General features: G+C 33.7%; 1 protein-coding gene across 4 annotated transcripts in view; it reads left to right on the top strand.

Moving 5' to 3' along the window:
- LOC127833994 (protein FAM221A-like) overlaps positions 1–1,838 on the top strand; it is a 58,791-nt gene extending 56,953 nt beyond the window's left edge. For all 4 annotated transcript variants that reach the window (XM_052359533.1, XM_052359532.1, XM_052359531.1 and 1 more), the window contains 2 exons: positions 331–446; positions 801–1,838. In XM_052359533.1, the coding sequence (XP_052215493.1) occupies positions 331–446; positions 801–821 (137 nt within the window). In that variant the 3' untranslated portion in view covers positions 822–1,838. The remainder of the gene's footprint in view (positions 1–330; positions 447–800) is intronic.
- The last annotated feature ends 11,793 nt before the right edge of the window (positions 1,839–13,631 follow it).

Raw genomic sequence — 13,631 nt, 5'->3', positions numbered from 1 at the left:
ATAAATATTTTTTTTCCATTTTTTTGCTGGAAGAAAATGTAATGAATGACCACACCACCACACTATACACCCCTTCTCCACTCCACCCCTCCCTCCTTTGTGATTGAAATTGAGATAGGTTCCTACACCTTTAAAAAGAAAATAGATGAGCGGTCTGCACCCGCAAGGCGGTGCTCTTGTTTGTTAAGAAAAGTTACATTTATTAACCCTGATTAGCCTGTGCAAACTGAACAGGCTTATCTGAGACTTAAAGCACAAGCATTAAAACCAGTTTTCCCAGAGCGTGGTTCTTGTTTTGTCCCGCTTGATTTTCGACTGTCGCACGTCAAGGTCAAGCAGGTCCAAGTCAGGAGGAGATTGACGCTGATCTCGCCGAGAGGATGTCCGCCATGAGACGCCCAGGGGAGTCAGAGATGGACTACTATGAGAGGAGATATCAGGAACGGGTACATATGATATTTGTTATATGGGACTCCATTCTGTGCTTAATCACGTGTGTTAAAGTGTCATTTCAGACTACTCTTTCCGCCTAAACTGGATTTTGGCTAAAAAGAGATTCCCTTTAAACGAAGAATACCATTCAATAAAAAGTGTCGTTCCTGATAAGCCTGTGCAAACTTCAAAGGCTAATCTGGAACGACACTTTACGCACATGCATTAAGTCTTCCATTCCCTGAACCAGACACTTATACTCATGATTTGTTTGACTTCTAGCTTTAATGTTCTTTAATATTTACGTTAATAAAAGTTAAAATCTAAGCAATATTTGATTGACACATCACATAATTGCGGTATTTCAGCAAAAGGCAGAGAGGTTGTAGGCACATGGTGCCCGTGCATTGCCTGCAGCCAAGATGGCGGTGAGACAACGTGCTGTGACTCCGAAAAAATGATTAATGTGACGCAGGAACACTCATTTGTCTGTGATATTTGTGTTATTTGAAATGGTTTTATTATTGTTCTGACAAATTAATCTGACACATACCTTAACACATGAATACATTTTCAATCTTTTATGCCTATTTTCTTGGTTCCCATGCTGTTATCATGGTTAATAAGACAAAATAATTAAGCGCAATTACATTTTTTGTGTACAAGAAATCATCATAAATTGTGAATCATAACTTACACTCAAACATATGCCATATTTTCAGGTGCATTGTTCTGCTCATATATTTAAAAAGTGACTGGTGGAGGTGTTTGATATTTATCATGACATGTTTTTATTGCACTAGTGCATTCATCTCTAACAAGTTATTAATGTTATAATAAAACAAAGTCATATTGAGTGACACTTCTTTGGTTATCAAATGGAGCTAACTGTATTTAATACATGTAATATGCTTATAGTGTTAAACTCTCCAACTATAATCGATTTTAATGTGAATGATTTTTATTTTCATTCATACATTTGTTTATGCTCTGTTTTTTCGGCGATAATATCCTATTTGTAATATTACAGTCCATGAAAGAGATAAGGATAAAATAGCTATGTTTCGCCTTTCGGAAGGGTTTGATAATCTGACCCACGAGAACAGTAGAAAATGCCAGGTACGTATGATGCCATAAAATTTAGTATCCTCTTTATTCAGAATGGCAGTTCCATTATTTTATAAACCTCAAATCATTTACACGTCTTAAATCAATTAAACAAACATCATGTTCTGGTTAATACGATTTCTTAATTCTAATTGGTGTTGTTAAAATATATGTATATTGTAAGTTACAGATAAGAAATTTAAATTTATTAGCTTCAGGTTTATTTTAGTTCGTTATTTACAGTACATTGTACATAACATATGGTAAATACAATCATACTAATAAAACATGATCAGACATTTGCTGCCTTAAATGAAGAGATGCATTGCATTTGCAATTGATTTTATCACAGTTTTTTAGTTGGTTCTCAACTCCAAAATTACTTTGTGCTTCAAAATATAGAACAACTTCAATGCACTCATTCCATGGAGGGGGTTTATAGATTCACTCTTTCAGGGTTCAATAATTTCGTCGGTTTGTTGGGCGTACTACTTTTCTCGTTTCTCACCAAATGAATAAATTCAAACTTTAATTAAGCCATAACCATGCCGTATAGATGTGTAAGAGCATCCCCCCGTGCCTAACACATTCATGGAAAACTGTCCCGTTCACGTAGCTGAACAATACACATGGGTATATGTCTTGTTTTTGACCAAGCTCTAGTTAAATGTGGAGTATGCATCGCTCTTTGGTTACTGTTTTATTATTTGAAAATACATCGGCTTGAAATAAGAGATTATGCGCCGTTTTTTACTTGTTCGCAGAGAATATGTCTCGCTTTGGTCTTGTGATGACATAATACCCATATTCAGGCTTTCCCCAAGGAATTTTGCGAGGAACAGTGTCAATGCAGCACGGAATGGGATTTATGCGGCAAGTGGCGCGTCCCTTTCATGTCGATTTTTTTATAATTTCTACATGTTCTAAATAAAAATATATTATACTTTGGAGCTATTGAACCATAGCATTTTCTTGTATTATCTAATTACTTTTTCTTCATATATTTCCTAATATTCGCATATAATAATAACAAGCAAAATAAAACAACTATCAGTATAATGCAAAAGAAGCTTGCAATAAAACCAGCTTGTAATAAAACCAAGTGCACTTTCATATTTAACTACGTGTTACACAAAGTTAAACAAACAATGGACAACACAAAGGAATCCAATGTGAAGTTTAGAAGTTATGATTTAGTGCCTTTTTCAGCATGCATTGCACACACATACACAGTAAATAAACAAAGTTTTGGGTCATTATGCGTTTTTACATATTAAAAGTTATCAAAATTAATACCATTACATTTGGTGCACTTATTGTTATATCCTCATCCTGAGGAAAATATTTGCTTGAAGCACAATCTCTGCATGACGGGCCAATATTATCATTACGATAATTAACGATAAGTTTCAATATACAATCACATGATGTAAAGGTACAACATACTATTCGTATGTAATTGACATATTTTATTAATACAGTTCTCTTGCTGGGTATTTATTTATTTCGTCACCCATTTTCTGCATTTTTAAAATTATGTCGCAATTTAAAACAACTAGCCACTTTGTAGCTCTTGTTAAATCATAGTCTGCAATGAATATACTTAAATGGTTGCTGTCATGCAACGAATAATACGGAAACAAAATGTTTTTATATCACCAATACTGTTTTATTTTAATTTTTCAAAAAAGTATACAACAAACATTCACATACCGGTGCCAGCAAAGGCACGTGAATGATGTTAGTTTATGCAGTGCTTACAAACATGCTTACTTATGCCGATTAAAAATAACTTCACAACATAACGCTTTAAACAGAATAAGTAAAACAATGTCACCAGCTTTTGAGAAATGCTTAATACATTACAAACCAATGTTAATTTTGAAGCTTGTTTGGAATCAATGCTTAATGGATCATAAACCGTTCAAAGCATGCATAAAAAGCGTAACAAAGCTGTGCGTTCAGTTAGTTTCATAACAAAATCTAAAGGTAACATAATATATTAACATACCAAAAATAATTCTTGCTGGTTGTATGATATTGTCATAGAACAACAGAACAACGGCCGTTGAATAGATACATATCTGTACTTCACAAGTTTAAATGACATAAATAGATGGGCGCCATTATTCATGAACTAGCTTTCAATAGTTACATTTTATACATTTTAACATTGACAAACAGTCATACATATTATATTGATATACATCATAAGCAACAGTATAAATAATAACACGCGGAATAATATACGAATGTCAATGCTGAAATGAAGTCAAGATGGTATCACATAAGTTTATATACAAAAGCTAGCGTGTATGCGCAGCTAAAGCCAAGAAAAAGTGAGTTGCCTTATCACCACTGGATGAACCCATACATATATACGCATGTAGTAGGAATCAAAATACAATCATAGTCTTTATTGATGCTATGTGCAAGGTGGATTTAATTTACCATTTGTTGGTTACATCATTAGATCATGTGTCAATAATAACATCAATAGTCCCGAAAATAAAATGTTGTTAATAGTTATCCAGAATATTGTCAGGATACAAGAATAATTCGTTTCTATGTGTAACTTAATTTTAACAGAACAAAATATCGGTCTAAATAAAAGAGCGCAGGGGCAAATTCGGACAGTTTTAGATTGCACGCACAGTAAACACCAACAGCGCTCCGACAAGACAACCCACCATAGAAGCAATATTTAACCAGGTACCATGTTTTTGAAATACTAAGTATAGCAGAAACACGTGAAGAAGGAATTCACACTGTTTTACGTTTGTTTAAAAAATCGAATATTGAATTTAGCAAAGAAAACGAATTCTTATGATTCTCTTGAAGTTTAAACGCAATGAAAGACTTCTAAATGCATCATAAATTTAACAACTGCCTAAAATTATTTTACTCAGAAACGACAGTAAACGGTGAAAATAATTTACCGATCCAGATATCGCATCTATACGAGAGAGTGAAATATGAATACCGGTTTAGCCCTTTACAAAACTTCAGCGTCTATATCTGACTGGCATGTGTCTTTACGAACTTGCCCCATTCAAGCCTGTTGATACAAAATGGGAATCATTACATATTAATTAAAACAAGTAATTCTTACTGAATGTTATATTATTAAATTGGTTTTGTTCGTGTCTGACATTGAACTATTAATGAACCATCATGACTTTAGATTAATCAACTTGCTTGCTTGATTGTAAATATACAAACATAACAAGAAAGCAATTTAGAAAGAGGACTTGATGTATTGAATACCTTTGAATTAAAGAACACGACATTGCCATTGATATTAAACTGTTACTAAACAACGAAGGCTTATAACTTTATGAACTCGTGTTTGCTTGCTTTGATACAAGCTTGGATAGAAATAAGTGCATAAAATACACAAAACGTATACGGGTTAATCCCACATTATACCGTTATATAACATATTTTTTAAGTCAAAACCACATAATTCGCATACTTATTACAAAAGTCATTGATGTCAAGACAAATGTTGTTCGTCTTACAATTAAAAGGTTCGTCTTAAAAGGTGTCTTTTTGACCAATAACACAAATATTAATCAATCTGTTTTAATACTTTTTGCTTGTTAAATCTCCAGCTAAGCTCTTCAATCAGTGGCTCTTTGTCAAACACCATTATGTTGTCATTATCCTTCATTCCCACAATAAGCGATTCTTTAATCTTTCTGGAGCACACAGATAGTGGCCAGTGCACACCATCCTCATCTGTTACCACCGCTGCCATTCTATGTTTTCCATCACTGTCAACCTGAAGAATTGTGTGGGATTCCATGCCCCATATCAAAACTTGTCTTGAGTCCATCACATGGAGGCCTGGCAGCACTACGAGGTTTCCCCAGCGTAGATCCGTGGATACGACGTTGCCATCCCTCTTTAGCGTTACCAACTGGCTTTGTTTCCAATAAACCACATATATCCTTTCTCCGTCTGCAATCACTGCACACGAGATGACTGTGCAGACAAGAAAGGTGATCAGTGCATATTTACCCAGTTATGCCTTGTGGGCTCTCCCATACTTCTATATTGGAACAATATATTTCCAAAATTAGGGATGTCTAGTATATTTATTTCTATATTTAGACTATTTCTTACAGAAATTCCTTTAAGCAAACAGCGCAGACCCTGATAAGATGCCGCATCATGCGGAAATATTCGAATATTTGAAAATCGATCGAATATTCAATTCCAAAATATTCCAATATTCGATTTTTATTCAAAGAAACTTAAATAAAAAGAAGAAGTTTTAAGTCGCATTTTTGGTTCAGTGTATACGACTTTCGTGTTCTATCAGAAATTGCGTTGGATGATAGCTGTCAACAATCAACGCGTTCATAATTGGCATACGGGGAGCGTATCAAGATAGGGTGGTGTTGTTATTGTTTTTATCTGAGTGTTCACGGGTGTAAATACACCGTGTTTAATATATTGCACAAGATTATTGACATGTTTTTTTGCAGTTCAGCATCTCGTAATTAATGCTATATAAGACTTCCCTACTTGCGTTACCTTCAAATGACAAGACATTTTTAACATTATTATTGCTATATCAATATTTTAAAGAGTGGATTATTTAACCAGAATTAACGTTATTATTAACCCAAAACAAATTATTTGAATTTAAAAAAAAAATGCAATATACGATTCAGATTCTAGTTATTTTTACGTTAAAGCAACTCACAATGCCACCCTCTCGTGTTGGAATTATTTCACATTATTACTAATCGATTGATTGAATGCTTTTATATAAATGCACATGTAGGTTTGTCTCAATTGTGTATCAGTATGTTGTTACTAAATTAATCAAAACAACTTTTGCACATTTTTTTTTTGGTTTGTGTTTACTTTGGAGCAAAAAAGTAGGAATCTATTTTTGACCACATTATATCAAAATTTTGACATCGTCATGGTGTCAAATCTGCTGAAAATGCGATTCCAAAAAAGAACTATTATCCAGGGGTAGTTATCCAAATAATTAAGTATATAATTGAAATAATTGAGAGTTTCGATAATATGTTTACCGGGAATATCTTTTATCTTATGAAAAAAAATGCATTTTTCAAAAAGAATTCATCGTTGTTTTCAAGAGTAATATATCTGTTTTGTTGTTTCAAAGCTGTATAAACTATACGATTTTAATTGACAATAAGGAACAGTACATTGCTCCGGAAGTTCGTTAGTACGGACATTCAAACCTAACGTTTAAAAAGCAAATATACGAATACATTCGAATAATCACAAACGGATATTCGAATATCAGTATTCAGGGTAATACAAAAAATCAAATTAACCTTCATGACGTTTAAACTTCCCTTTATCTGCATACTTTTAATATTTTGATATAAAACCCAATACCCATATTGAATATAGCAATATTTCTTAAATTATCAACACACTATTGGCCTCTGATGGAATGCATTTTACCGTCATATTGCTTTTCTCCGTTTTACAAAGCTCTGAAATGAGCATGTTCTAAAATTACAAAAATGCGTTGTGTACTGGTGACGCGTTAGCTTTTGTTTGAAGAGGTCCCGGTTTTATGCCAAAAGGCGGACACCTTTTTAATTTTTATCTGCTTATCTTCAATATAAAACTATCCAAAGTCATTTAGTTTATATAGTTAATTAATGTATCGTCATTAAAACAACTACGAAAATCTGTGATAAAATTCATTGAAACGAAGGATCGAGCATTAACCTTTTATCTCGTTTTATATAATAGTCAAGATTAAACATATTAAGTAGTACATGTATTTTGTTATCACACGATCCCCCTTTGCGGACGGATGTTCTGACGGATAGACATACGAACGGGCAGATGGACAAACATACATGGGGGACGCAACTGTTATACTAAAGACCGGTCCAGGAAACTGGTAGCGGACATAAAAAACCAGTATCGTTTGCTTTGAATTGACCGTTCCATGATTTATTATGTGTGCGTGTGAAGCATTTTTGAATGCTGTGCCCAAAGACATACATTTGTGTCAGCGCCATTAAAAAAGTCTGCATGTTACGATAATGTTTCTCTCCTGCTACGATGAAGTGTGTTTATCTTTCAAGAGTAACAGTATATTTTTCTTTGTACTCGCAAATAAATAACTTGAGATATGGGCTATCGGAGACGTTACATTTATTTAACTTCTGAACAAAAAACTTTATTAAAGGTGCCTTTTGACAGATTTTGGCATGTATTGAAGTTTGTCATTAAATGTTTTATATTGATAAATAAAAACAATGGATATAAGAAGCTTCAGTAAAACAACAACAAGAATCAAATTAAAGAAAGAAGAAAAATAACCCTCCACTGGGCTCGAACCACTGAGCCCTGGAATAAAAGTCTATCGCTTAAACCACTCGGTCATCTGTGCTAACACAATGAGTGATGTATTTTTTACATTATATATATATACATTTGAATAGTTTTATCGGGACTGAATGCCAGTGTGGTCACATCCTTTGTTGTCATTTGTTGTAATTCCTCTTTCGTCTGGTTTAACTCTTCTCCAGTATTTAATAAACTGGAGAGCTTCATTGTTATCTTTTCTGTTCAGCCAATCGTGTTTTTCAATCAACTGTTTGATTGAGTTATTGCAATGTTCAATATCAGTTTGTATGGATGCCCTCAATCTTGTCAGAGATGCATCTAATTCCTTGATAGTTTTCTTCTGCAGTTTATCCAAAGAATCATTGATTGCCTTGCGTAATTTATCGATTTCTTTCATAGTTGTCTTGTAAAGAGTTTCAAGAGACTTAAAACTGTCCTCAAAATAATCTTTCTTCTGCATCAACTGTATACGCAATGTTTTTATAGTTATTGTCAATTGATCTAACTCTCCTTCTTAGTGCATCTCTTTCACTTTGTCTGCTATAAGTTAAACGCAGCTGCATGTCCCGCAATGCCAAACTATTTGTAAATTTCAGTGGTTGAATTAGTCATGCGCCTTGGATTAGCGATTTTAGTGTGGGTAAAGATGAAGGTTATCATGTACATCGGGAAAGTATTGTTTGTTTAATGATTTCGAAAATATAACATTGTTTGGACATAAGTATTTGAGTGAAAAAAAGGAATTATCGTTTTAAAACGTGTCTATATTTAAGGGAGTTACCGTCGATATGCCCCTTTAAATTAGTTCGATAGTTTGTTACACAATCGATTTGGTTTATTTGAAATTTCAAAGAGTGTTTACAACTGATAGCACATAATGTGTATTAACTGCTATCCATAAACGCAATATGAACCTTGGTGTGCTCATAACTAACAATATGTTATTGCATCTGAACTTACTGATGTTTGTATATATATGTATTGACACACAGTAAACGTTCATTGTGGTCCTCACAAAATGTTTCCAATGTCCTATCTATGTGTATCTGACATCGATCTAAAACATCCGATGTTGCATTGGAAACTTGCCATTTGCTGATGGATTCCTTGCCCAAGGTTGCATGCTTCTGAAAGAGCCTTTTATGGTGCATCATACCTTTTTCCACACAAAAACGTCGTACATTGATCACAGTAAAATTCAGCCTCTATGTTTCTGTCATTTCCCTGGCATGTGCCACAAGGAAAGTCAAAGAACACATCTGATCCTGTATGAACTGAATAATCAATGTTGGAAGCCGATTTTTATCATTGACTTAATAAAGTTATACTCCTACTTTGAGTGATATCCAGTCATATGCTTGTATGTTGTGAATTTAGAACGTGTTATAAATAATCATATCAGATGACACAATATTAACGGTTATTTTAAGTAGTACATTATTTGAACAAGATTATGTATTGCATCAACTGCGCAAAAGTTTACTACGTATTTCTAAGCACAAAACACTTATGTTCGACTACATTGATTGAGTTTGTATTTATATTGCTTATCTCTTGTTTGTTTCAGTATTATAAACAAGGTTTTATCTTTACATTATTCATCTTTCAGCTATCATCATTTATAAATATTAATGCAACAAAAGATTCTAAAAAGTAGAAATACCTTTAAACCTATCCAAAAATGTGTAATAATGTGTTTAACTACAACATATTGAGTTTAAGTCAACAACACTCTAATACTAAATTTGTAAATGTGGTCTGGCACAAAATGACGTATATCCGACATTGAGGTGTATAGTAAATGTTAAAGTGTTTTTATTTAGGTGACATGTTACGGATGAATAATCAAAATGATACCGGGCTGGTATCTTTGGGAGTTTCTGAGAAATCCAAAATGGCGTCCAAGATGGTCTCCGTTTTCATCATTTTAACGTATGTGGTGATTTAATCATGACTTAAACCATTTGTTTAGATCTTTAAGCCTAAAATATAATAATGTTATGATGGTTAATGGTTTGAAGTGAAATAATCGAAATCATATTCCAGATTACCGGTATACAAAAAATGCCAGTGTTGTCGCGTATGCAAAGAATTGCAGTTAAAATTCCATTCCACTACATTGAATCGGAATTTTATGCTATACACTGAACTAATTGTATTTCGGAATGACAATTTTTGGAAAGACCATTCAATGTTTCCACATAAATCCTAAAATATTATTTTACATATATACACGAAGAGATTACAGACAAGGAAACTAAGAAACCATAATTAACTTTTACTGCATAATACACTAGATGCGAACAACATCAACACATATTCGTTAAGCACAAATAATTTACTTTCGTTTAATTAACATCGGTTAAGCATAGACGTCACAAATAATTTAATCATAATTATTTATTATGTTCGTAATACATTAAATAATATATTACACAAGTCACTTCCCTTTGGTAAGTGAAACTTGTTTAAGGATAAGTTACTTTCCTTGTTGTTGCTTTCGCTATTATATATATTATATCATTGATAAGTAAAACAACATCATATTTATGTATTTAAGGTATGTATGTGTTTATGCAGTGCAAAGCTTGTGCCCATGGGTGCATGTTTTTGGCTTCGCATGGATTTAGTGAATTATAGTGCAGTGCGTGTATGGGCATTTCATAGTAAGTCTGTATGATATTGCATGAAAAATGATCAATACCGACTTAATAAAGTTGTTGTTTCATGCCTGTATAATAACCATTCAATGTTCTAGCAGAAAGGGAAGGTGATTGGCCGTTGCACTTGGCATCAGTTAAGCTCATGTTACCATACTTTTTTGCCACTGGACACCCACACTACGCGAGATACGGCCATAGTATCTTAGGTAAATGGAGAAAATGCCTTAAAGCGTACAATGTGTGAGCATTTAATGAGACATGTTGTGGGGTATGAAATGCCATATGGAGCGACATGTCAATAGAAACAACTTTTATGAAATACAGCCATGGCAAGAAGGGAACTATATGTTCTACCCTAAAACCTGAAGCTCGCAAGTTTTGGAGTTTGAGCCTGAATATTTGCAGCTGAATGGAAGAAGATCTGAGAGAAATGAGCAGTGTCATTTTAGTTGACGCTGATGAACAACACAACAAAGAAAAGCGGGGAAGGATTAAAGCAGATGCAAAGGATATAGTTAATATTCGGAGTAAGTCGACATATTTATTGATCCATTGGATCCAAGCAAGCATATAACAGGTCAATGAACATTGGTACTGGAACAATAGCACAAACGTCTACTCATGTTCATCAAGCAATCGATATTGGTAAAACCCAAATGAAGGAATAGGACAACCCATTGCCGGACAATTGTAATAGTTGAATATTTAAAAAGGTTGTGTCTAGAAAGCACATAAGGGCTGCAGACATCAACTTGTATGAAATCAATTTGATGTATTCAAGAGTGTTGGCTAACAGGCTAGTTCTAGGGATATTGACATTAACCATATACTAAACACTTAGTTGGCCATAGTTGGCGCCAGTATCTACTGTTATGTTTAATGAAACAGGGGAACAGGGAAATGGGAAAAACAAAATCGGAGCTTAATTATCAATTTCAAATTGAAGTATCAGAGCAGCATATTGAAAGCATTATCACGTGTTCAGAAATAGATTGATCTGCTGTCCTGTATGTCATTCACTGGCTCTTATACAGAGAGATTCCTGACTATATTGACAACTGTAGTCTTATATAAGACAAAATGTGAATAAATGTTATGTTTACTTGTTGGTCGTTACATATCATGATACGTCAACTGAAATATATCAAAGAGTCATAATTAATAGAGTTGCTTTAAAAACAACCCACGAAGAAGCTAATATGATGATAAGGCAAATGGCTGATGATGCAGAAGAAGAACACATGGGATTTGTTTGGTAATTGATGACACACATATATTTGGTTGGTCGTTACATTACTATTATGTACTGAAAGTTTCATTGTTGGTCATCATGAATCAATAGTGATACGAAGAGCAGTTATAGACATTCGCAAAACTGCCCAAAAGCATTTAAATATCGTGACGACTTGCTTTCTGCTCACGCTATCTCTGGATGCGACACTGTGACTGGATATTTTGGTATAGGTAAGGTTATAGTTATTAAAACGCAGGTACCTTCAAAAGACCTTTTGGCGATATGACAGCTTGTATGAAAGAAGTTGTTAAGGAAGCAATCAGACCATTATCAGCATGCTATGGAAAGCCTGATACAGGCAAATGTATATTACAAAACAAACCATTTGGACAGCCAGGGTAGGCACGTCGGATAAGGCTATGCTATCGATAGCAAGCTTGTCTCTTATCACGGAAGCATTCTATGTAAATGTGAAACGTGCTCACATACATTTATTTGAACACGTAATAGATGCAGACCCCCCCCCCTCTCCAATATCTGAATCCATGTCATTATGGTTATCGAAAGGACGACGAGGCGTCATACACCCTTTTACAAATTACAGTAGCATCAAATGTTGATGAAGCTACAATCAATGTGCTAATAATGTTTGTGCAAAAGCGATAGTGCATGTTAAAACTTCGATACTCATGTAAACAAGCGCGATTACAATGTATTATCATTTGCGCTGTCAAAAGGTTCAGGTTGACATAATACAATGTAACAATTTGAAGACAAAACATGACCGTTAGATAACTTACTTTGTCGATGAGAAACGAAATCTGGAGAAAAAGGTGTATTGCGTTATGTAATTGTTGTTATGAAATACAATATGGGAACTGAACTGATGTTTACTTTAGAACATCACTGTATGATAGACAGCTCACAACAGGAGCTAAACTAGTATACATACTACTTTCTACAACGATGTTTGCAAAATATTACCTGATACTTACATGTTTTATGGTGTTTCAGTTGATATATAATATGTTTTATGCCATTTATGACACCGGTGTATTTTCATTACACAAATCATACCTTTGACGAAATTGCTGTTACTGTACACGAAGATAAAAGAACTTTTCTTCATTGTCTGGATAAGGTCGATGTTGTTGTTATACTATACTCTGCATATGTATTATTGAAATTCATTTTATTTAACACTTATAAAATACTTAATTGCTACTAAATTGAATACTTTTTCCAAATTCATTATTCTTATGAGACAAAATGATCTTGGTTTTTGGAGCAATTTTTGAGCAGCCATCTGGATTACGACAGCCATTTTGGACACAATCTTCATTGCTTTATAAATCACACGCTTGTACTATTTTATTAATATTTTACATGTATAAACATATCAAAATGACAATATACTACATAAAATAATGTATATGTAAATGTTTAAACAAATCAGACTGAAAATGACGCCATCTTGGACGCCATCTTGAATTTCTATAAAAAAAAGCCCGGCATCATTTGGTCTTATTTAACATGTCCCCTAACAAAAAAACCTTAACTATACACCTCAATGTCGGCTTTAATAGATATGACCATGTGTCTGCCGGACTAAATTTATATGGTGTTGTTTAGGCTACTATTTACATCCACGGATTGTCAATATAACAATTGGTTTCGAGGCCTTTCATTATATATAATGTTAGTTGTTATGTATACATATCAACGGTAAGAGGCCGGACATTTTGCAACTTGGATTACAGCTGCTTCACAAAATGCAAATCGATAATCTTAAATGGTACTTCATTTATGTTCTAATATTTGCCCGCATGAAGGAA

The sequence above is a fragment of the Dreissena polymorpha genome, chromosome 6 (assembly GCF_020536995.1).
Source record: "Dreissena polymorpha isolate Duluth1 chromosome 6, UMN_Dpol_1.0, whole genome shotgun sequence".
Taxonomy (NCBI): domain Eukaryota; kingdom Metazoa; phylum Mollusca; class Bivalvia; order Myida; family Dreissenidae; genus Dreissena; species Dreissena polymorpha.
This window is presented reverse-complemented; position numbering and strand designations above follow the sequence as displayed.